The 24639-nt window shown below is 47.9% G+C and overlaps 1 protein-coding gene across 3 annotated transcripts; it reads left to right on the top strand.

Moving 5' to 3' along the window:
- Nucleotides 1–1790: 1790 nt before the first annotated feature.
- On the top strand, nucleotides 1791–24510 carry LOC148360458 (mechanosensitive cation channel TMEM63B-like). 3 transcript variants are annotated; one of them, XM_088341297.1, is made up of 24 exons: nucleotides 1791–2241; nucleotides 3453–3671; nucleotides 3735–3814; nucleotides 5684–5777; nucleotides 8805–8842; nucleotides 8922–9064; nucleotides 12029–12091; nucleotides 14218–14269; nucleotides 14360–14468; nucleotides 14547–14617; nucleotides 16124–16204; nucleotides 16282–16405; nucleotides 16504–16637; nucleotides 16706–16843; nucleotides 16907–17060; nucleotides 17130–17236; nucleotides 17331–17417; nucleotides 17487–17552; nucleotides 17623–17785; nucleotides 18997–19102; nucleotides 19164–19331; nucleotides 20054–20169; nucleotides 20267–20350; nucleotides 22238–24510. In XM_088341297.1, exons 2-24 carry the CDS (start codon nucleotides 3480–3482, stop codon nucleotides 22415–22417), a joined length of 2550 nt encoding a protein of 849 aa, XP_088197423.1. In that variant the 5' UTR covers nucleotides 1791–2241; nucleotides 3453–3479; the 3' UTR covers nucleotides 22418–24510. The 3 variants fall into 3 exon arrangements, with proteins under 3 accessions (XP_088197423.1, XP_088197421.1, XP_088197422.1); XM_088341295.1 differs by lacking the exon at nucleotides 12029–12091 and having other exon boundaries at nucleotides 1792–2241; XM_088341296.1 differs by lacking the exon at nucleotides 12029–12091 and having other exon boundaries at nucleotides 1792–2241; nucleotides 22241–24510.
- Nucleotides 24511–24639: the final 129 nt, after the last annotated feature.

Raw genomic sequence — 24639 nt, forward strand, 5'->3', positions numbered from 1 at the left:
ACTTCAAACTAGCAGTTTAGTAGAGAAGTAGCTTGACGAGAATACTACAGAAATACTACAAAAATCCAATTGTTTTCATTGCACGATTGTTACAATGCACTCTTTTTCTTCATTTTAGTACTATGATTATAACTTTGGACATTTTTTTCAAACGTTGTCATTGTTATTATTTTACATATTCATCATTTTTCTCTTATAATTTTCTATGTTACATGTTTTAACCTACAGTACCATGTCTACACAACGTTGATATCAATGACAACAAATATTTTTCTAATTCTACAAAAATACTACTGCAAAAATACTATAAAAATCCTACTACACAAATACTACATCAGAAATACTTCAATAATGTGCTGATGGATGCCTTATTAATGATTGCAATCTGCTTTATTTTGGAGCGAACATCGTTGGACGTAGCCCTAAAATATACGCAGAGAGGAGATATGGCAAAAAGGGAACGCTCTTTATTGCATTCGGGACTCTCAAGTGCCTAAAACTTATGACGCTGAAATGAACACTTTAATAAAACAACACGAAAAACTAACGTTTAGAAGATAAAACGTCATTTCGCCAATTTGTAGTCTAGCAACTACGAAGAACTACTTAGTATCCAGACTTTTAGATCAGCGCCGCTGTATGGGGATACTCCATTTACCTTCTAGCAGTACTGAATAACCTACATTTGATGTTGACAATATGTCAATGGCCGGGTCATCCTGCAAGTGTCAGAACCAGAACAGGATCAGGACCCAAACGCGTGAAATTCTCACACAAGCCTTTTATTTTACGGGAAATGGGGAGTTATGCACGTTAGGCAGCGGTCTGGCGTGGAAAGACAGGAAGCCAGAGACGTTTCTCACAGTTTTATTAGAAGAAAGGAAAGGGTTGCACCCACGATCCGGTGATCGTGGTCAGGATCAAAAAAACGGGTCGAAGCTGGGGAACAGACGTGAGCAAAAACAGGTGGGAGTCAGGGTCGAAAAAAGCTTGCCTAGAGTAAACTGAGGTTCGCAGACGAACTGACCAAAGGGGACGGACAGGAGTGGGTTTGAATAGGGACAGGGAGCCAATCAGAGTCCGAGGAAGTTGCTGCCAAAGGAGCAGGCAAAGGTGATTTACATCAGTAATCAGGACAGCAAGACAATCTGAAGAGCCATTTTGGCTCTTTTGAGTGAGCTGAAAGAACCGATGGTCTAAAAAGTGGCTGAATTCAAGTTGGGTCAAAAGCCCTGACTAAAAATTGACTATTTTTTTCTCCTTATTCCTTTTTATTTATTTATTTTTGTTCTTCTTTTTTTCTAGCCCCTTTCTCCTTTTTTCTCACTTTATTCCTTCTATTTTTTCTCTTTTTTTACCCTGGCTTTTGTCTTCTTATTTATCTCTTTATTCCTTTCTTTGTTTTTTTAAAATCTTATTTCTCATCATTGTCTTTATTTATTCTGAAATGGGATCAGAGGTCGCAGGTTCGATTCCCGGCTCCTCTGTGTTGTATGTCGAAGTGTCCTTGGGCAAGACACTGAACCCCTAATGCCCCCAATAAGCAGGTCGGCGTCTTGCATGGCTGCAATTGGTGTGTGAGTGGGTTAGTGTGAAGCACATTGTAAAGCGCTTTGGGAGCTCTTCATTGACTTGAAAAGCGCTATAGAAATGCAGACCATTTACCATTTACCATTCCTTTTGTTTCCTGTATCAAGCCGCAGAGAGTCAGTCACCGGAAGTAGCTAGTGCGAAACTCGAAACGACTTTGGCGACTTCCCGTCTTTGCGCTTTTATTGTGAAGGCCCGCTCGGGCGCCCCCTGCCGGCTCCTGTCCAGCATCGCGGCGCGCCTCGTCCGCACTAGCAGCGTCTCGAGCGACGGACCCCAAACCCGAAGTGGAGCAAAAAACCGAAGCAGGCCCAGTTCTTGAGAACCGTCGCATCGTCCTTTCGGAACCTGGGACGAGGACGGAGGCGAGCGGAAGAAGGCGAGGGAGACTCGGGGACGCGGGGACGCGGGGCAAGGGCGGCAGGTGCACCGGCTTGGCCGCCCGTTAGCTGCCTCTCTCTCTCTCTCTCTCTCTCTCTGGATCAGTGATGGCGTCGGCCGGCGCCGCGTTGCGGCACGACGGCTCGACGGCTTCGGGGACCGTTTGAGGAGTCCGACGAGGGAGCGAGAGGGGACCGCCGCCGGGGACCGCCGCCGGGGACCGCCGCCGGGGACCGCCGCCGGGGACGCTACGCCACTTGCGGCGCTCAGGTGAGAGGCCTAAATGCGATGCCGCGCTCGATGCCGCTGCGCGCTCCCGCGTCCTCCCGCCCTCCTTTGTCTCATCCGCCCCGCAGCGTCATGCACGCGGGCGCGTGCACGTAGCGGGGGGCGACGAAGGGGGTGGTGGTCGTTGCTTACGTAACGTTCGCAGAGGACATTCGGGAGCGCTCGGATGGCTTCGGGGCCAGTTCGGGTGGTTTCGGCTGGGCTCGGCTGGTGTCGTGCGTCGACGTCATCGGCTGACCAGAACGTCTCCGTCACGTGATCGAAGCTCCGGTCGGGTTGGCGGGTGCTCGCTCGCTTGCTTAATGATGCCGACTGTCGATATCGAGCCGATACCAAGTCAACACCGGCTAGTATCAATGAAGGAAAGGCTATTCCTTAGACCAGGGGTGTCAAACAGGCGGCCTGCGGGCCGGATCAGGCCCGCTAAGGGATTGAATCTGGCCCGCGAGACAATGCTCAGAGAAGCGCAAGAGAAAAACAAGCTGCAGGTTGAAATATGTGAACTTGATATTGCCAAAGAAAGGTGCTTCTCGCAAAAACTTGTATTTCTTTCTCTCTCTCTCTCTCTCTCTTTTCTTTCCTTTTTCTCTCACTCTCTGTCCCTCTCTCTTTCACTCTCTGTGTCTCTCTTTTTCTCTTTGTTTCTCTTTCCCTCTCTCTCTCTCTCTGTCTTTTTAGCTTCTTTTGGTTTCTTTCTTTCTCTCTCTCTCCTTCTTTCCCCTTCTCACCTTCCCCCTTCTCTTTTCTCTCCTCTCTTTCTATTTCTCTTTGGATTTCTTTCTTTCTCCTTCTTTCTTTGCCTCTCTCTCACTAGTTCTCTTTTTATCTCTTTTGTTTCTCACGCTCTCTCCCTCTCTCTCTTTCTTTGTCCCACCCTCTCTCCTTTTCCCTCCCTCTTTCTCTTATTTCTTTATCCCTCTTTTTCTTTCTCTTTAATCTACTAGTCCGGCCCCCGAGAGAATGTTTGTTCTATCGTGTGTCCCCCGAGTTCAAATGAGTTCGACACCCCTGGTCTAGCTCATGCTAGCATTTGCTGTGCGCTGTCTGCTGCGGAAGAAAGCGAAAGATGCCTCGATGCTAATATCGAGGAACCTTTGCGGAGCTTTTAACCGAAGGGCGAAGTCGCGGGGGGGTAGGGTCCCTGTATTCGAGCTCGATCGTGATCGGCCCGCGTCTTCCGCACGCCCCGGCAGGTGTACCCCGAGGATGCGGCGGTAAGGATGCTGTGGGTCCTGCTGGTTGCCATGGCGACGGCCAGCGAAGGCCGGGCCTGCGGGGCCCGGGACAACTGCTCGTCGGACCCCGGCTCCAAAGAGTACTGCTACTCGGCGCGCATCAGCAGCACGGTGCTCCAGGGCCTGCCCTTCGGCGGCGTGCCCACCGTCCTCGCCCTGGACTTCATGTGCTTCCTGGTACGCCGGTTTTTTTCTGTTTCTTGTCTTTTTTTCGCCTCACCCGTACGTCTCTTCGCGCAGGTCCTGCTTTTCGTCTTTTCCATTTTGCGAAAGGTGGCCTGGGACTACGGACGCCTGGCGCTGGTCACCGACGCAGACAGGTGAGTCCTAGCGCCACCCAGAGGAAGTCCTCCCCCCGATCATTTGTCTAATATCGAAATACGTCACTCGCTGTACATCGATAACAATTTACAGGGTTACCCCGAGGTCCTCAAAAATGTGACATTGAAAGACATTAGACAAAGTGATGAGTCCCGGGGACTCGCATGCTCAAAAATCTATGGGTCCCAACAGAGATCTATGGCTCCCAAAAATTTAGTCTTATCCAGGTTGAAATTGTAAATTGGTGACAAATATATAATACAAATCTGTATATTCATTCAGTTTTAATCATCAAATTATGAATTCATTTTCTGCATCAAATTATTGTTGCTAATATACCGATTAAAGGGATAATCACAAACCTGTCTTTTTTCATTTTCTCCTTTTATACTTCCTTTTTTTCTTCACTTCTTTATACAACATTGTAATTCGTAATATAATGCATCAAAGCAAGTGAGCCGTTGGAGAGCCGGCTCTTTTTAATGAGTTGAGCCAAAAAAGCCGGATCTCTAAAAAAAAAAGACGGACTTCCTTTCACTAGACAACAAGATCTTGTGGCCGGGATCGGCGTGCGGACGAAAACTCGAACCGCGAGACCAAAACAACAATGGCGGTTGTGCCTGAAGAAAAGTTTGGAGTGCGGTAAATCTTTGTTAAAAAAAAGTAATCGGGTAATGACAATTTTGTGGGAAAAAGGTTGCGTCCCGGGGACGCGCGTTGATTTGAGACTATGCGTCCCCAGCAAAAATGATGGGTCTAGGACGCAGGGACGCGGGCAATCCAGAACACTGCATTAGGTTTTGTCCCGTCCTCTCAATGGCGCCCGGGCCAGTCCGTACCGATCCCTGACCCCTGCGCGCTCTTGCTCGTGGTCTTGAAAGGTCTTTAATAGAATGGAAAAATACTGGGGGAACCCTGAAGTAGAAACCTTGCTTACATTACACTTATGCAGTGTCTGAAACTCGGGAGAAAAAGTTAGCGGCCACCAGTCAGACTTAATTTCAACTCATTTAACTCAGTGAACTCCATCGAATACGGCCGAATTAGTGTCGTCGGAGTCTCTGGCGAGCCTTCTCCGAAATCCTCTCGCTTTTTCCGCAAGATGGTGTGCCGGCTCCTCCCATGGGCGTGCCAATGAAGCCCAACGTGAGCGCCACCACCTCGCCGCAATGTCTGAAAAATTCAAAACAGCGGAGAGCATTTCTCAAACAATGCCTGCCGTCCTCCGTCATCGGGGACTTTCTGCGTCGTCGGATGTGCTGACTATCTTATCACGTCCCGTTCCCGCTGTTTCTGTAAACGTCATTCTCCACTAGGTTGCACTGACCCCGCCCCACAGCCCAGCCAGTGAATATCTTTTGCATTAAATGTAATTTGTATTTGATCGTACAAAATCCTTCATAGTCAAATGTATAAAATCCTTCATTTCCAAAGTCCGGTCTACTGACTATTTCTCAGCTACACGCTCACCGGTACCTAGGGACCATTTGGAGTGAGCAATCAATGGGCCATGCACGTTTTAGGAATGGTGGGTGGAAAGCCGCGCGGGCACGGGGAGAACACGCAAACTGGGCTAAGCAATCAGCCGCCCGCAACTTTATATCGACTGGAGACCAAAAGAAGGGCTAGCCGCGGCAGGCGAGATGCTAACCTTTTTTCCTGCTTGTCCCCAACATGAAAACAGCCGAAGACGGGACCGGGATAACTATGAGCCGGTCAAAAGGTAAAAGGTCTGGTGTACGGTGTCCACCTTGTCCCTGTGGTGTGCTAGCCAAGACCAGGAAGTCGTGCGGTGTTAGCTCCCGGTCCGCGCTTAGCGTGTAGGCTAACGGGTAAAAGCGCTCAATGTCGTTTTTGGCTCTCCTCAGCGTGACGTCGGGGGCCATGCACTCGGACACGCCCGACCGCTACGAGCGCCTGACGTCCGTCTCCAGCTCCGTGGACTTGGAACAACGCGACAACGTGAGTACGCTTACTCTTAGCACGCTAAGCTAACCGCTGATGTCATTGCGGTGATGCAGACGGCGGCGGATTGTCGTCCGAATCCACCCGAGCTAATGCTAAGCTAACCTATGATGTCGTTGCGGGAACGCGGACGGCGGCGGGTTGTCGTTTGAATCCGCCCGAGCTAATGCTAAGCTAACCTATGATGTCGTCGCGGGAACGCGGACGGCGGCGGGTTGTCGTCCGAATCCGCCCGAGCTAATGCTAAGATAACCGACGATGTCGTCGCGGGAACGCGGACGGCGGCGGGTTGACGTTTGAATCCGCCCGAGCTAATGCTAAGCTAACCTATGATGTCGTCGCGGGAACGCGGACGGCGGCGGGTTGTCGTTTGAATCCGCCCGAGTTAATGCTAAGCTAACCGCAGATGTCGTCACGGGAACGTGGACGGCGGCGGGTTGTCGTTTGAATCCGCCTGAGCTAATGCTAAGCTAACCGCCGATGTCATTGCGGTGAAGCAGACGGCGGCGGATTGTCGTCCGAATCCACCCGAGCAAATGCTAAGCTAACCTATGATGTCGTCGCGGGAACGCGGACGGCGGCGGGTTGTCGTCCGAATCCGCCCGAGCTAATGCTAAGATAACCGACGATGTCGTCGCGGGAACGCGGAGGGCGGCAGGTTGACGTTTGAATCCGCCAGAGCTAATGCTAAGCTAACCTATGATGTCGTCGCGGGAACGCGGACGGCGGCGGGTTGTCGTCCGAATCCGCCCGAGCTAATGCTAAGATAACCGACGATGTCGTCGCGGGAACGCGGACGGCGGCAGGTTGACGTTTGAATCCGCCAGAGCTAATGCTAAGCTAACCTATGATGTCGTCGCGGGAACGCGGACGGCGGCGGGTTGTCGTCCGAATCCGCCCGAGCTAATGCTAAGATAACCGACGATGTCGTCGCGGGAACGCGGACGGCGGCAGGTTGACGTTTGAATCCGCCAGAGCTAATGCTAAGCTAACCACTGATGTCGTTGCGGGAACGCGGACAGCGGCGGGGTTTCGTCCGAATCCGCCCGAGCTAATGCTAAGATAACCGACGATGTCGTCGCGGGAACGCGGACGGCGGCGGGTTGACGTTTGAATCCGCCCGAGCTAATGCTAAGCTAACCTATGATGTCGTCACAGGAACACGGACGGCAGCGGGGTTTCGTCCGAATCCGCCCGAGCTAATGCTAATGCTAATGCTAATCCCCTCAAACAGTAAGCAGGTCGGAGGTGGGCGGGCCTTCATATAACAGGGTTTGGCTTCCTTTTGGAGATTTGGGGGTCTGGAGACTTATGCAATTGTTCTTATTTATGACTAAAGATCCAGGCAGACACCTGGTTGCTTGCTTGCTTGGATCCCTTCACCACTAGGGGGCGCATTTCCCGTGGTTTGTCTTGGGCAAGTACAGCCTGCTGTTGCCCATCCCTCTCCAGGCCAACAAATGTCTCCACCCTGTTTCATTTGATATTTGATTCGTTGTATTTTCGGGATATTCATGCAGTATTTCTGTAGTAGTCTTTTTGTGGTATTACTGTTGTATTTCTCTCAAAGTATTATGGTAGTATTTCTTTTCAAAATTGAAGTAAAAAAATATACATTATTAAGTCCCCTGTATTAGTATTCTCGTAGTATTTTCGTAGTATTGCTCTAGTTTTACTATTTCTGTAGTAGTATATAAATATTAGAGCATGACTGTACTAGTATATTTGTAGTATTTGTTTTCTTTCCAGAATTAAAGTAAAAAAATATACACTATTAGGTCCCCTGTATTAGTATTCTCGTAGTATTTTTGTAGTATTGCTCTAGTTTTACTATTTCTGTAGTAGAATATACATATTATAGCATGACTGTTCTAGTATATTTGTAGTATTTGTTTTCTTTTCAGAATTAAAGTAGAAAAATATACATTATTAGGTCCCCTGCATTTGTTTTTTCGTAGTATTTTTGTAGTATTGCTATAGTTTTACTATTTCTGTAGTAGAATATACATATTATAGCATGACTGTTCTAGTATATTTGTAGTATTTGTTTTCTTTTCAGAATTAAAGTAAAACAATAGATCCAGTTTTGTAGTCATTCTGTAGTAGTATTTCTCAGTATTACTGTAATATTATTGTTGACGGTCCCAGTTTTTTGTTTAGATCTTCTTTGTGTGGTATTCCTGTATTAATATTTTTGTAGTATTACTGTAGTAGTATTTCTCAGTATTACTTTAATGTTATTGTTGACAGCCACAGTTTTTTGTTTGGATCTACTTTTGTAAAATGTCCGTCGTATGACTGTAGTTCTAAATTTGTAGTATTTCTGTAGTAATATTTTTGTAGTATTACTGTAGTAGTATTTCTCAGTATTACTGTAATGTTATTGTTGTCGGTCCCAGTTTTTTGTTTAGATCTACTTTTGTAAAATGTCCGTCGTATGACTGTAGTTCTAAATTTGTGGTATTTCTGTGTTCATATTTTTGTACTATTACTGTAGTAGTATTTCTCAGTATTACTGTAATGTTATTGTTGATGGTCCCAGTTTTTCGTCTAGATCTACTTTTGTAAAATGTCCGTAGTATGACTGTAATTCTAAATTTGTGGTATTTCTGTATTAATTATTTTTGTAGTATTACTCTAGTAGTGTTTCTCAGTATTACTGTAATATTATTGTTGACGGTCCCAGTTTTTCTTTCAGATCTACTTTTGTAATATGTCCGTAGTATGACTGTAGTTCTAAATTTGTGGTATTTTCGTATTCATATTTTTGTAGTATTACTGTAGAAGTAGTTTTTGGTTTATGAGCAAAATAACGATATAAAGTCTAGTTTTTTGGAACCAAAAACGAGTTGTACTTTTCACAAAATTTATAAACATCGCCGGGATATATTTGAGCATGCCGGGCCGCACGTGGCCCCCCGGCCATAGTTTGCCTAGCTTTGGTGTATAACCCAGGGACATTTGGCCATTGGCTTCCTGTCTTGACATCCTCCATTTTGTTTTTCTTTTGTCGTGCGGCGACAGGGCTTCTGCTCCTGGCTGACGGCCATCTTCCGAATCAAGTGAGTTTTGCGCCAACCTGCCGCCCGGCCAGTCGGGGGCGCCGATTGACCGAGCGGCACGTTTTCCCCGTTTCGGCAGGGACGAGGAAATCCGTGAGAAATGCGGCGAGGACGCCGTGCACTACTTGTCCTTCCAGCGGCACATCATCGGCCTCCTGGTGGTGGTCGGCGTCCTGTCGGTTGGCATCGTGCTGCCCGTCAACTTCTCGGGCGACCTCTTGGGTGAGATTTTGGTCCTCCTCGTCGGAATTAAATCTTAAAAATCTATCGTTTACCAAATTGTTCGAATGAGTCCATTAACCAAACACCTCCTAACAATGCATGCTCGTTTCTTTTTGGGAAAAGATGGTCAAGAATAGCCAACATTTTCACACAGGGGCAGATCTATTTTCTTAAAGTATTTAACTAAGTGAATTCCATCGAGTTAGCCGAATTAGCTGATTTATTATCGCTCTTCGTCGAGCCTCCTTTCTCCCGATTGACCCTCTCGTTCTCCGATCTCCTTCCGATCTTCCCACGTCTTTTCACAAGCTGGCGTGCCGGCTCCTCCCATGGTCCAGCTTCACCACCTCCTCGCCGAAGGGCGTCGCGATGTCTAAAAAACTCTTATCAGCAGAGCTTATCAGAACAACTTCTCCAAACAATGCCTGCCTTCCTGCGTCACAGAGGCTCCTCTCGCGTCAGCCCTTGTCCCAGTTCCTGCTGTTTTCTGTAAAAATCATTCTCCACTAGGTTACATTGACCCCGCCCCACAGCTCAGCCAGTGAATATCTTTTGCATTTAAATGTCATTTGTATTTGGTCGTTCTAAAATATAAAATCCTTCATTTGCCAAATCCCTTTTTCCTCCTCGTCGGGTACAAGTTTCCCCATGAAATTCGCGTCAACAAGGAGTTCAAAGAGCCTTTGTCATCGGTGCTTTGATCTGGCTTCGAGCGACTCCCATTAGGTAGAAAAGCGTGGAAACGCGTCCAAGACTGCAATCATGACTTTAAGCCAGGAGACGGCGCCAAAGAGTCACAAAGTTCTTAAATTCCTTACAGCACGTTTGACGTTTATATAACCGATAAAACAACTCCAAGTTGGTTCGAGACCCACTTTCCCAACTTCTGCAGTTCCACGAATCATAGTTTCATAGTTTAGGGTCCCGGGCCCTTGGCAAAATAATGCTAAGAAGATAAAAAAATGGAGGATATAATGATGCCCTGCTCCATCTCTTCTTCCTGTTTTGTCCATCGGCGGCATCCCTATTGTTTGTGAAAGGGAGCACATCTCATTTTATTTTAATTCTGTTGGTTGTATTTCCTTTTTCCGCCTCAATAGTTAGCAGTATCGGACTAACGAAAAGGAAAACGGTGTACGAGTGCCGGCCTTTGAAGCTCTGCTGGTTTAAAAATGTTACATTTATATCCTTTTATATCTTTTGATATTTGGGGTATGAATTTCTTTCGGTATGTGGCTGTTTCGAAGCATCTCATATGCAAGTAGATACCTTAAGTGCTTTCGTTTTTTGGGGTTATTTTATTTTGTGAAAAAAGAAGTAGAGTGAATGAAATGAGTCCGAGAACAAAAGCAAAGTTATCGTAACGTGTCGGAAAAGGAATAGAAAAGAAGGATATGCTTATTTTATGCGCCACTTGCATAGTCATTGTGTCTCTTGTGTATTGACACAGAACAAACACTTCAGGAATATTGGTATCACAAGACAATCTGGAATAATAACAATAGATGCGAATAATCCACCAAATTTAGGTCACGAGTGTATAATTGATGTGCGAATGTCCTGAACCAGAACAGGATCAGGACCCAAACGCGTGACGTTCTCACACAAGCCTTTGATATTACGGGAGATGGGGAGTCATGCACGTTAGAGAGCGGTCTGGCGTGGAAAGACAGGAAGACAGAGACCGACAAGATCGATTCCAATTGCCTGAGTTGATATCGGACGGATGGGGTCAATACTGAACAGGACGGGACAGACAGGATAGATAATGAATCAGGATGTCGAAAATAAACAGGACGAACTAGATGGGAACGAAAACTGGAGAAAATAATAAACAGGACAAAAATAGACAAAATCAAAAACTGGAAACCGAAATTAAACAGGACAAAATAAACGGGAGCAGTACCGGACAGGAAATACCAACAGGAACAGGACCGAGTCGAAACCCACGTCTTGCGGGGCGGAAGTTCGTTGACCGTGACAGTGAATGCTCAAAGACCCCTCAAATAGCATGATTTTGAAACCGGTACCTATTGAGACGTTGCTTGAGCTCTACAGCCACAACCCCTTCCTCTGCTTTCTACTTGCTCTGCTTTAAAGTTGGATACGTTTGAAAAAAAGGGATTCTTATTTCTGGCTTTGAGTCGCGGTTTTTCAATGAGGGCGGAATGGATCTCGACTGGGATCACCTTTCCAAGCACTGTCCTAGGTTATGTAAGGTTTTAACATTTCTTAAACTGAAATCTGACTCCGAAGACACTTCACGTGTCTTGTCCAAACCCTTACAGTTGGAGCATGCCCAAAAGTCGGAGGTTATCAAGCCGAGAATAGTCCACTTATTAATTTATTTAGCCGAATGAAAGAGTTGAACAAATCAGGTCTCTGCCTGTGCCAATTTTACAACCGTGTGCAGGAGACAACGGGGGCTTCCAGGGTTGCCCACTTTTATGACACGTGGCGATGAAATGTTCACGCCCCATGACCAAGCCTCTGGCTGATTGGTCCGCGCCGTCCTCGATGCAAATTTCCCATTCATGATTGAAGAATGGGAGGAGGGGTGATAGGACCTGCCAGGCACATTTCCCCCCACTCCAGGCAAGGTGATAAATCATTGTTATGTGTACAGAATGGAAGAAAAGACACGTTCCAAGGCAAAGTGCGGTTCACGACAAACCTTCTCTCATAGTTTGCCCTCAAACACTGAAGTCAGATTTAAGAACAAGTAAATTTGACTTTACGCAAGATAAAACAGTGTATAAAATAGTATATAACTTCAGTTACAAAAGCAGGTCGGCCTCATCGGGTGTGCAAATCAAAGAACAGAAACGAGACGGGCGGATGACAGTCAGAACCACAAACGATAGCGAGGAATAATAGTCCAATGGAGGAAGTGCTGTCCAATGGTCCACTTCCAATTGAACCAATTGATTTTTGGTGGCGATGATTTTTCTGATTTGTCTTCAGTGAGAATAATCGATAAAGATTTGCTGAGAAACCAAGGAGCGGCCGGACCGCCGTCCAAAGAAGGTAGGAAGGAGGCGTGTCCTCCTTAGGATGCCCATGTTGTGGATGGTAGACGTGTTGGACCCCCGCAGAAGCCCCCCTTCCTCCCGCGGAGCCCCCTTCTCCCCTCGCGGACCCCCCTAGGCCCCCGGAAGTGTAGACGTGTCCTTTGTGGGGGACGTAGCTAGGGGGTAAGGGAGATGTTTGACAGCCTGACTTGACGCTCACAATGTGGAGAGAAGACATCTTGCAAGGAGAACAGGGGAAAACCAGACTTGGGATGAGAAATTGCCACCTGCTCTTAAACGCTCTTCTCTGAGCTAGACAAAAACACGGCATTTAACTCAAAAGCGAGACCAAAGGTCTCAAACATGCGACCGGCAAGCAGGAACAAGCCCGCCGAGGGTTTCGTTTCGGCCCGAGAGACAATACCCGGAGAAGCGCAAGAGAAAAATGACTTGCAGTTCGAAATAGATCCACTGGAGTTTGACAAGGCCAGGCACCACTCTCCTCTCTCTCTCACTCTCTCTTTCTCTCTCTCGTTCTTTCTCTAACAGTCTGACTTTTTCTTTTTCTCAATTTCTCTCTCTATTTATCTACATCTCTTTCTTTCTCTTTATTTCTTTCTCTCTGTCTCTCTCTCCCTCTCTCTCTCTTTCACCGTCTGTCTCTTCCCTCTTTCATTGTTTCTCTACCACTCTCACGACTTTCTTTTTCTCTTTCTTTTTTCTCTCTTTCACTATATGTCTTTATCACTCTCTTTCATTTCTCTATCTCTTTCACTCTCTCTCTTTTGCACTGTTTTTTTCTCCTTTGTCTCTTGTTCGCTCTGTCTCTGCTCTCTCTCTCACTTTCGGTTGCTGTCTCTTTCTTTCTCTCTTTCGTTCTCTCTCGTTCTCTCTCTTGTCCAGCCCCGTGAGTTATTTTTCTACCAAGTGTCCCCGAGCTCAAATGAGTTTGACACCCCTAGGCTAGACAAAGGAATATGATTTGAATTAAAAGCTGGATAAATATGTGGGACTTGACTAAAGAGCTAGACAAGAGGTCAGGAACCTTTGTGAGCCAAAGAGCCATAAAAGCAAAAAAAGTTCGATTTATTGGGGTAGAGACGGTTTTCAGTCTACCTTCAGTGCAGACGGTTCTGGGCGAGGTGAAGGAGTGCCCACAGTATGTGTATAGTTCCGCCCATTTTTACTGCCCACCCAATCAAATTGCTCTAGGTGCTTTGCTGGAGCTTCTGGGTCAAACTAAAAGTTTGTTCTGTGGCTTTTTCATCATAAAGTGTCTCAACAACGAGTATTGTTTCATGAGCTTCCATCTTGTTGGGAATTAATTATCAAAATGTACCGTTTACCAAATTGTTCGAATGAGTTATCTGACTCCATTAACCAAATTCTCAGATTTATTTACCCTAACAATTTAACTAAGTGTACTCCATCGAAGACGGCCGAAGTGACGTTGGAGTCTATCTGACGCCTTCTTCTGAAGTCCTTTAGCTTTCTCTTATTGGCCATTTTGTCCCGCATAATGGTGTGCCGGCTCCTCCCATGGGCGTGACAAGGAAGCCCCCTGGGCTTCACAATCTCATAGACGAGCGCCTTGATGTCTGGCTTCCTCAAAACAACACCGGGCCTCTCTGCGTCACCAGCGTCTGGATGTGCTGATTGTGTTATCAGCAGTACGTCCCGTTCCTGTAAACAACCACTTATGCCTGCCCTGAACTTTCACTGCTCATTGAATAAAGGCACAGTCAGTAAATAACTAAAGCATTTAATGCAATAAATGTAACTTGTATTCAGTCGTATAAAATCCTTTATAGTCAAATGTATAAAATCCTTCAATCTAAAGGATTATTGAGCGAGTGACAGCCCAAAATGGGTTTGTTGGTGGAACACCTTGTCCTATATCAGTTGGACCGAAGCCCATTTGGACCCGTACAACCTTGGATGTTTATACGTGTCCGTTGGCTCTGCTGGTATCAACAGATCAAATCATTGCATGGGCCGTACGTACACACGAAAAGAGCTGTACATGGCTCCTGAGCCACAGGTTCCCGACCCCTGGGCTGGACACAGAAATGGGACTTAAAAGCCAACCAAATGACTTCATCTATTTACTCTTCTCCCCTTTTGCCCTTTTCCGTCTGGCAGAAAACAACGCTTACAGCTTCGGGCGCACCACCATCGCCAATCTCAAGTCGGGGTGAGTTGGTTTTGCACGTAGGCGCCTCTGGAAGGGCGTAAACGCTAGCTCACGCCAGCCGGCTAAAGGGGCGCTCCTTTCGACCCGCAGGACCAACCTGCTGTGGCTGCACACGTCCTTCGCCTTCATGTACTTGCTGCTCACCGTCTACAGCATGCGAAGACACACCTCCAAGATGCACTACAAAGAGGACGACCTGGTGAGGACGGACGACCGGCAGGGCGGATGACCGGCCGGTCGGACAACAGCGCCCGAATAACGCCCGTCTTTCTCGCAGGTGAAGCGGACGCTCTTCATCAACGGCATCTCCAAATACGCCGAGGAGAATCAGATCAAGCAACACTTTGAGTAAGTGCCGAAACCTACCAGGGACAGCCTTTGGGTTTCTTAAGCACCGCCCACTGTCACAGACCAGAAACGGAGACAGGACCCAGTAGCGTTCGTTTACTCAGTTTTATTGATAAAGAGGGAGAGCAGGGCCTGCTTCCACGATCCGAGGATCGACGGACACGGGTCGCTGATGGCTGGAAACGCCGAAGTGGCACTTCCGCTTCGAGCGAGGACGATCGTAGATTTGCAGGAATACTAGTCGTTAGCCGGGACGGGAGAGCAAAGGCGGTATCGAGTTCGGAAACAAGGTCGGCAACAGGTGTCAGGCAGGTAGCGGGGCAAAACAGGTCGGATGTCTGGATGGCAGAACAGGGCAGAATCAGGTCCAGAAACAGGTCGGCAATGGTATCAGGCGGAGGAAAACAGGGCAGGAAAAATGTCGGACGGAATGAGCTTGCCTAGCTGGAAGCATAGGGTCGCAACGATCTGACGGCGTCCTCTTAATTGCCGGGGGTTTAAAAAGAGTCTCTTAGCCAATCAGCTCTCATGGGTGTTGGCGCCAATTGAATCGGCAATCATGACAGCCCACACTTAATGCAGAAGTCCTCTTTTTGCATGCTCGTCCTTGGCGGTTGCTATAGTAACAGACCCAATTGCATTTGCATGTCGTCTGTCCCAGAGTATTATAGGAAACTCCGATTCAGTTGAAGAAATCAGGGAATTTTCTGCTCTACTCCGAGTTGTTTAGGTCACGTGTTTTCAGATCACGTGACCAGTCAGATAGCCATGATGAAAACGAGCACATATTTACTATTGCACTCAAACAACCAAGAATCGGGGTTGTGTGACGTAAAATGGGCCCTAGATTTTTAGAAAACAGCCCCAGGGAAACCATACGGTTGAGAATAATGTGCCGCACAGACGTGGTAGCTGCTACAGTAACAGACGAAAATGCATTCGCTTGTCATCTTTCCTCGAGGATTAAAGGGAACTCCAGTGACTGGACCATGATATAGAAATGGAATTGTAGCGTGTTTGAAAAATAACCTCCCCTACTGTTCAATTCTGTTGCTTTATTTATTTATGTTCTTTTTGTTAGTTGATGTTTTTTAATCTGTTTTTGGGGTCATTTTCGGCTGTGTGTTTGGTCATTCTTTGGATGTGTTTTTGTTCATGTTTGTATTTTTTTGTGTCGGTTTGAAACTATTTTCTTATGCCCGTTTTTGTGGGGGTGGTCATGCTTTAGGCAGCTTGCCGTTTCCCCTCCTGCACACCTACCACCCAAAGCAGGTGTGGGCGGGGCTTGTGGCTATCACTGGCTAACTTTAGCGTCTCAGGTTTTGAGACTCCTACATTCATTTTCACACGGGTGGTGCTGGATGCCATTTTCCTGCAAAAATGCCCCCTCCCTCCCTTACCACCACACACATATGCCGCCCAAAGCAGAATGGCAGGTTTTGCCAGTAGCGGGGCATGTTGGTAGCGCCAGATGTGGGCGGGGCTTTACCGTTTCGTGTCCCTCAGGCAGGCGTACGACAACTGCACGGTCCTGGAAGCTCGAGTCTGCTACAACGTGGCAAAACTCATGTCTCTGAATGCCGAGAGGTGAGTGGCGCCCCCGGAAAATGCCGCCCGACGGTGCCAGAGGCCACGTCTTGACACTCTTTTCGGTACCACGGCAGGAAGAAGACGGAGCGCAGTAAGAAGTTTTTCACGGACCTGATGGCCAAGGAGCACGTGCCCACCATGATCAACCCTAAACCCTGCGGCCATCTCTGCTGCTGCGCCATTGCCGGCTGCGAAGAGGTCACCCGATCTTGCTTTTAGGCCACGGGCTACGTGCTACGCAGCGGTTAATTACCGTCATGATCGTTATGTCACCTCTCCTATCTCGGTGTCTGCAGGAGGAAGCGGTCAGCTTCTACACCAAGAGGGAGGCCAAGCTGAAGGAGGAGTACCGAAAGGAGAAGGAAAAGGTCCACACTAAACCGCTGGGCATGGCCTTCGTCACCTTCCAGAACGAGGCCATGACGGCCATGTAAGCTCATTGGGTAGCGCCGGCATCCCGGTCCGCCCACTTCCTTACCAGGATATTTGTCTCGGCAGAATCCTGAAGGACTTTAACGCCTGCCAGGTTCAGGGTTGCCGTTGTCGCCAGGAGCCGCGATCCTCGCAGTTCAGCGAAGCGCTCCACGTACATAACTGGAACGTTTCCTACGCGCCTGACCCGCAGAACGTGCGCTGGTGGGTTCCGGTCCGAGTCCCGGGGCCGCCGCCGCTTTCTCTGGCTAATATTTCGGCTTTCAGGGAGCATCTGTCTTTGGGTGGTGTCTCCTGGTGGATCCGCTGTCTGATCATCAATTGCATCCTGTTCCTGCTTCTCTTCTTCCTTACCACACCCGCCATCATCATCTCCACCATGGACAAATTCAACGTCACCAAGCCGGTGGAGTACCTCAACGTAAGGACACGGGCACAGCACCTGACCGGTCCTAGTGCCACTGCGCCAACACTGCTTGTGCCTTTGCAGAATCCCATCGTGACCCAGTTCTTCCCCACATTGCTTCTGTGGGCCTTCTCCGCCCTGCTGCCGACCATCGTTTACTACTCGGCCTTCTTCGAGGCACACTGGACCAGGTCTGGAGCAGTATCTCCACGTCCTGGATTAGACTGCAAAGTAGATTCCAGTCTCTGAGATGAAAGCATGTTGATGTTTATGCTGGTTCTGCAGGTCTGGAGAAAATCGGACCACCATGCACAAGTGTTACACGTTTTTGATCTTCATGGTTCTTCTGCTGCCCTCCCTTGGACTCAGCAGGTAATGTTGTTTGTCATGCCAATGCCATTTGATTTGTTTCTGACACCGCAGCAAAAATGTGCCTTTCAGCCTGGACGTATTCTTCCGCTGGCTCTTTGACAAAAAGTTCTTGGCCGACGGCACGGTCCGCTTCGAGTGAGTCCGCCCTATTTTCCTTTTTTTATTACGGGGACTAAGGCGGTCACGTGGTCTCATTGCCCCTCAGGTGCGTGTTCCTGCCCGACAATGGGGCTTTCTTCGTCAACTACGTAATTGCGTCGGCGTTCATCGGGAACGCCATGGACCTTCTCCGGATCCCGGGTCTCCTCATGTACATGATACGCCTCTGCTTGGCACCGTCCGCCGCAGACAGACGCAATGTCAAGAGGGTGAGTAATACGACGAGCTCTTATGAGAATAGACACAATAAAGTGCGGGTCCCAATGACCAAGTCCAGTGTCACTAAGGCCAGAGCCTAAACAAATTTATCACCTCATGTCCAGAAGACAAAAGCCCAAAAAGATCCAGATAGCCAGAACTAGAACGCAGATCCTAACCTTTGTGCATAAGGCCAGATCTACAAAAGGTATAAAAGACTAAGGCCAAATCCTGACCAGGTTATTCAGGCATGAACAAGCCTTAGACAGGTGAGAGAAACCTCCTTATGTGCATCGATACAATGCCGAATGGGTGCCAAAGACTGTCCAGAAAACAAAGGCCAGAAGCTGGCCAAATTTATCACTTTTGGTCCAAAAGGCAGAAGTCTATAAAGATCCAGATACAGTAGGTCTAAAAAGCAGATTTTAACCTGGTTGCATAAGGCCAGATCCTCAGTAGGTCAAAAGACCAAGGCCAGGGTTTTCAGATTTAGTCCAGAAGGCAGAAGCCCAAAAAGATCCAGATAGCCAGGTCTAGAAGGCAGATCCTTACCTGCATGCATAAGGCCAGATCATCAGTAAAAGACAGATGCCAGGTCTAGAGAGGCAGGTTCTGACTAAATCCGCATGGCCACATCCTAAATAGTTGCAGATGGGTCTGGAGAAAAATCAAGGATAGAGCCTGACTAAATTCATCACCCGAGGTCCAGGGGAAAGAAGCCCAAAAAGATCCAGATAAGCAAGTCTAGAAGGCAGATCCTAACCCGGTTGCATAAAGCCAGATCCTCACTAAGCCAACATAGTCCAGAAGGCAAAAGCCCAGAAAGTTCCAGATAGCCAGATCTAGAAGGCGGATCCTAACCCAGGTGCATAAGGCCAGATCTCAGTAAGTCTAAAAGACCACAGCCGGGTTTTTCAGGCATGGTTCAGAAGGCCAAGGTCCCAAGAGATCCAGTTAGCCAGGTTTGGCAGGAAGATCCTAACCCGGGTTGATAGGTTTAAAAGACCAAGGCCAAGTTTTTCAGGCATGGACCAGAATGCGCTATGTGACTGGACATTTCAGGCCCAAAAGACTAAGTCTAGAGAAGCAAGATCTGACCACTCTGCAAGGCCATACCATAACTAGTTGCAGAGGACCAAAGATCTTGATGGAGTCTATCGAAGTCCTGAAAAGCAATCCTGGACCAGAACGATCCGGTAACGTGACTTACCTGCCTTTTCAGCATCAAGCGTACGAGTTCCAGTTTGGGGCTGCATACGCGTGGATCATGAACGTCTTCACGGTGGTGATGGCCTACAGCATCACCTGCCCCATCATCGTCCCCTTCGGTGAGCTAGCGCTAGCTGACGAGCCCAACCCCCGTCCTAACTCCATCCCTTCCTCCTGCAGGTCTGATGTATATGCTGCTCAAGCATCTGGTAGACCGCTACAACATGTATTACGCATACCTGCCATCCAAGCTGGACAAGAAGATCCACTCAGGTGCTGTCACGCAGGTGGTGGCTGCGCCCATTATTTGCCTCTTCTGGTTGCTCTTCTTCTCTACCATGCGGACAGGTGAGGCCCTTGCTAGGTTAACGCCATCAGTGTAGGGGATTTGATGTCATCTGCTAAAGCTATTTTTAGCTTAATTACAAGTTTTTCATGTCATGTGTTTTGGGGTAATGGAACCATTCAAGATGGCGACTACCACAGAGTCACAAAGTAGCACATATTTACTAACATACTGAAAAAAAGGCAAATGAGGGCTGTTTTTTCTGTTGTTGTCTTCGTGGTTGCCATGGTAACAGACCAAATTGCATTTGTTTATCATCGTTCCTTGAGGTTTAAAGGGAACTCCTGTAACTGGATGATGATACCGAATGAGAACTGTCTGATAACTTCCCCTGCTGTTGAATTTCGAGGAATAAATTTAAGTTTTTTCAGCTTAACTTTAAGTTGTTTACCTCACGTACCTTTGGATCGTGTGACCACTCAAAATGGCGCCTACCATAGAGTCAGATCACGGGCACATATTTACTACTGTGCCAAAAGAAATTATGCAAGAGGGCTGGCCTAAAATTTGGCGTATATTTCTAAAAACAGTGCCAGGGCAACCATACTAAAGAGAATAGTGCCAGATTGCAACACAGACATGAAAGGTTGTCTTTTTCTGTAGCTGTGTGTTGTTTCTTCCTAAATGTCCCCCGCTCTAAACTTGACAACAGAAGCAAAATGCAAGATGGCGCCGGGTGTGCGCAGGGATTTAAGGCCCTCGCTTGCTAACGTTGTGGTCTTAGGTTTCGAGACGCCCACGTCGGTCTTCACGCTGGTGGTTTTGGTAGTGACCATCGTGGTGTGCTTGTCGCACGTCTGCTTCGGACACTTCAAGTACTTGAGTGCTCACAACTACAAGGTAGGTGGATGCACCCGCTGCTAACGTTGCCGTCACTAATGCCGCCGTCTTAACGCTGCTGTCGCTAACGCTGCTGCTAACGCTGCCGCCAACGCAGATCGACACTAAGGACTCGGACGCTGAAGTGGTGGAGAACGGACGACCTTCCCGTAGCTCCGCCTCCCCACCGTCCAAGTCTCAGGTGAGGACGCCGCACTCACCTCATTTTTGTTCGATTTTGATTTCCAATTCACGGGGGACAACTTGTCCAATTATTATTTAGGTATTGTCAAACTGCAATTCAAAAGCGAGGCCCAATCCAAGTAGCCTTTGTTGTGGTGTCAAAGACTCAGGGTCAGAAGAACTTGGAGACAAATACAGAGCTGATGGGACGTACTGATACTTGATTACACAGAGACATTACATTCCAAGCAAACGTCGTCTAACAATGAATATTTCTGACTTTTACGGACCTGGAAGGCAGGGTCCTGAGCTATGGATCATTCTTTCTTTGGTTAAACCTGGTGATCATAGACTCCAGGGTTCCCCCAAGGTCTTAAAAACTTGAAAAGGTTTTGAATTTGATAAACACAGATCAAGGCATTGAAAAGGTCTTAAATTTGGTCTACAAGTCTTAAATTTAACTCTCAAATGTTTTCCTGTCTTGTCTGCGTGAGTAACTTTGGGATAGGAAAGAGTAGCTTTCACTGGTTGTAAGTGAGTGATTTAAAGTATAACTGGGTTCTGGCTGTACGAGGGAATGAGCAGGAGGAGTCCCCCAGTTGACGCCTGAACCCTTTGCGGCGCGGCGGTGGGGACAATGGTGGAATTCGGGTGCGAGCCTCCGTCATGGGGTTCACCCAGGCGACGCACTATCGTTTCCAGTTCACCTACCCACAGTCAGTTTGGGCCAACCCTCCCGAAGCCTAAGATGAGCTGAGCGCATGCGGGATTTAGGGGTCGGGAGAGCGGTCGCGCCAGTATGGCCAGGTCGTCGCCGGCAGGGTTCAGCGCAGTAACCACTTTGCCCCTCGGGTGCGTCACCGTCTGTGGCGTTGCCTGGGGGGGGCATACTCTGTCCCGTCTTATGGACTATGGCGGCTCGCAAGTCGCTTCGACGTTGGGCTTGGTCCGTACCCATCCCCAACCTCCGCGCGACCTTGCTTACGACTGCCCCAGTCCCACGCATATTCCGGGTCGGGGGCCAGTCCCTCTCTTGGTGCCAGCGTGGGCTGGCTGCCCTTGCAAACCAGAGCTCAGCTGCCAGGTACGCAGTACCTTCCCTGCTCCTTCAGTGCGGGGTTTTAAAGTCCCTGCATTCACATCCGGGTGGCGACGAGCGCCAGGATACCATCACAACTCTGTGTCCGCCTGCCGCGTCTGTATGCCAGGATAGGTGCGAGATTGGTCTTACATTTCTTTGGATTTGGTCTTAAAAATGTCTTAAAAATGTCTTCCATTTGAATGGAAAAATCCTGGGGGAACCCTGGACTCTGTAGTTCATACGAAGGCATCCGTGTGGGGGCAACACATGGAACATCTGAAGAAAACCATCTGTTCAGAACATCTCATGGTGGCAACACAAGGAGTTCCTCGGAACTGTTTGGCATTCCTTCCTGGAAGGAAATTTTTTTACATGTTAAATACCATGACATCATTTTTAGAGCAAGCCTAAGAAGCTAGATGAAAGTTTGTCCTTAAATCCTAAATAAACAACTTATGAAAGGCAATGGCACAGCAAACAAGTCACACCCACAAAGCAAGGGAAACCAGACCTGAGTTTCATTCCAAAAAATCAGCTCGTCATCTCGTTAAAATAATTAGCGTTGTTCTGATGATGGATCAGTACTATTTTACGCTATTGTATCAGCAGGTAAAACGATATGAGTTTTAAATGTTATGAAAGACAGGATGCCAGTTCTTCTACGGTTTACAGGTTGTTTTTGTAACGTGCAACTTATGAGCTACCATTAGCGCCCGTGGGACGCGATGGTTGGATAGCAGCTAACATGCTTACCCCTTCCCTAGCACAAGATATCAGTGGTTGACAAGGCAGCTAACATGCTAACACTCTGTCTCTTATCCCCAGCAGCAGATGTACATCGCCCAAGTGCTGCAGGACCCCAGCTCGGACGATCCTGGCGGCAACGGCGAGGAGGACCGGACCTCATCTCAGGACGAAGACATGCTCAACGGTGCCGCTAATATCAACGAGGCGGATTTCCACTCAGGGGAGGACAGTCTGATCGCAAACGAGGTCCGCCAGTAAGCGCCGGTGGAGCTCCTCGGAGGGGGCGGAGGAAGTCCACCGTCCTCGCCACCACGCGATGCTAGCTAGCCAGCCACCTAACTAGCTAGATAGCTGACATGTTGTTAGCCAAGCTGCCAGATGACCGGTTAGGTAGCCGGCTAGCTAGCTGGCCCCTTTGGCCCTGGTGGCGAGGCTCCTCCCCTTCCTGGCCTGAAGACTTGACCCTGAGTGTCCTGGTGGGCACCTAAGAGCCGTCACGCGTCTCTGAGACGTCCATCCTCACTTGCGTCTCCTGTTCCCAGGACAGGAACAAATACAGTTTTCCCCCTTGTTTTCTTGCTGTTTCGGCCTGGACCGCAAGACTTTTGGACTACGGGATCCCGGTGGTCCCCGCCTTTAGCGGACTGTTGCTGAGAGGGCCTGATCTTAGGTGGCTCCAGAGTTAGACTGTTTGGCCTTCAGGGGCCCCGCTAGGACAAAAAGACCGGTTGGGCTCTTGAGTCAAAAGGCGTCACCCCCGAACTCTTTCTCGTTGTTGTTGTTGTTTTTGTCCTTTTCAGGTTCGCCAGCAGGGGGGAGCGTGCAAAGCTAAACGCTAACCAGTTTTTGGAGGATCTTCTAATATCATCCACTAGCTTCTGCCTTGAGTACATAGGAGCCTCACTTGTTAGCCTAGCTTAGCACGAACACCGCCGTGTTCAATCGCTCGGTGTGTTCGACATTGTGAGCTTGCTACAGACAACTAGCCACTCGCTAACTTAGCATGTCTGCAAAACTTCTTCAACTCTAAAGCATGATTTCAATCCAAACATGCTAGGCTAGGCTAACAGCAAAATCTTTAAGGCCGGCACCTATATTTATTTTCCTCATATTTATTTCTGTCTTCCGTTTGGAGTGAAAAACAGCAGCCCAGCTAGCAAGCTAGCTAGCAAGTTAGCCGATGGTTTAATTTCACCAAAAGACACTGAAGCAGGGGTCTCCAACTATCATCTTGAGGGCCGCAATTGGGCCCCGGGCCGTGAGTTTGACAGCCCTGGACTAAAGTGTTTTGTGTGCCGGTGGGAGCAGGCCACGCCCCTTCACCTGTCATTGTCAAGGCAACCGTTGAAAGTTTTACGCAATCTTAGCTAAGCCGGGTGAAAGATGTAGCCGCAGACGCTAGGGATGGAGCCTGCAGGTCACGCTGACCTTGCCAGGCCCAAGGTCGTCAGTCACCCTCTATCTCTCTTTTTCTCTTTCTCCTTTTGTTTTTCATTATTTTTCTACTTTCTCTTCGAATTCTGTTTTCTATTTCTCTCTTCCTCTGTCTTTCTCTGTTTCATTCTTTTTCTTTGTCCCTCTCTCAATCTCTTCACCCTCTTTCTTTTTAATTTGTTCTCTCTTATTATTTTTCTCTCTTTCTCTCTTTTTTCTTTCACTCTTTCTTTCTCTCTTTCTCGCTTTCATGACTCTTCTCTCTCCCTTTGTTTCTCTCTCTCTTTCTCTCAGGAGAGAACTCTTGCCCTTTTCATTCTTTTTTTTTTTCATTTTCTCTCTCTCTCCTTTCTCTTTTTTTTCTCGGCAACCTTTCTATTTTTTCATTCTTTTTCCCTTCTTTCTCTATGTCTTTCTTTTTTCATTCTCTCTTCTCTCTGTCTCATTTTGTCTTTATCCCTTTTCCCCCTTGTTTTTTCATTCCTTCTTTCTTCCCATATCTCCCTCTCTCTTTCTTAACCTTCTCGCATTGTCTTTATCTCTTTCATTCATCGTCATTTCATTTTGATCGCGATGACGTCCTATTTCTTGGCGGGGACAAGAGAAGCGGGGACGGACATGGGACGTGTCCCCTCCGGCCGTGCCCCAAATGCGCCCACTTGCTGCTTCGCTAGCTCCGACGCTGCAAACGCTTCCTGTTCTCATTTGGACCGATCGAAGGCCGAGATTGTGGTCAGGAAGTCTTCTTCTTGCCCATTTCTAGAGCTGATGACAAAATAGTCCACGAGAAAGGTCGTGTAAATAAAGGTTAAATCGGCGATGAGTCGCTGTGGGCGTTTGTTCTAACTGCTAAGCTAACTTGTTGTTGATGTCCCGGGGTTCTTCAAGAAAATAAACGTTGACAAATAGACACCAAATCTCCTCATTTCTGTCTGTGGCTCACTTTGCTCTTTTCCTGTTAGAGTTGTGTTTTGGTTCCTATTCTATTCTTTTGGTACCTTCGGCTTTCCGTAGATCTCCCGATCGTGATGCCCTTTTGCTTTGTC

Source organism: Urocampus carinirostris, chromosome 8, assembly GCF_059441175.1.
Source record: "Urocampus carinirostris isolate Australia breed hairy pipefish chromosome 8, RoL_Ucar_1.0, whole genome shotgun sequence".
NCBI classification, from domain to species: domain Eukaryota; kingdom Metazoa; phylum Chordata; class Actinopteri; order Syngnathiformes; family Syngnathidae; genus Urocampus; species Urocampus carinirostris.

Excerpts from the sequence above, each read along its gene's own strand:
- LOC148360458 (XM_088341297.1), top strand. The coding sequence starts at position 3,480 with ATGCTGTGGGTCCTGCTGGTTGCCATGGCGACGGCCAGCGAAGGCCGG. Across the intron at positions 17,237-17,330 it reads TTCGAGGCACACTGGACCAG|GTCTGGAGAAAATCGGACCA; the intron begins GTCTGGAGCAGT and ends CTGGTTCTGCAG. Across the intron at positions 17,786-18,996 it reads ACAGACGCAATGTCAAGAGG|CATCAAGCGTACGAGTTCCA; the intron begins GTGAGTAATACG and ends CTGCCTTTTCAG.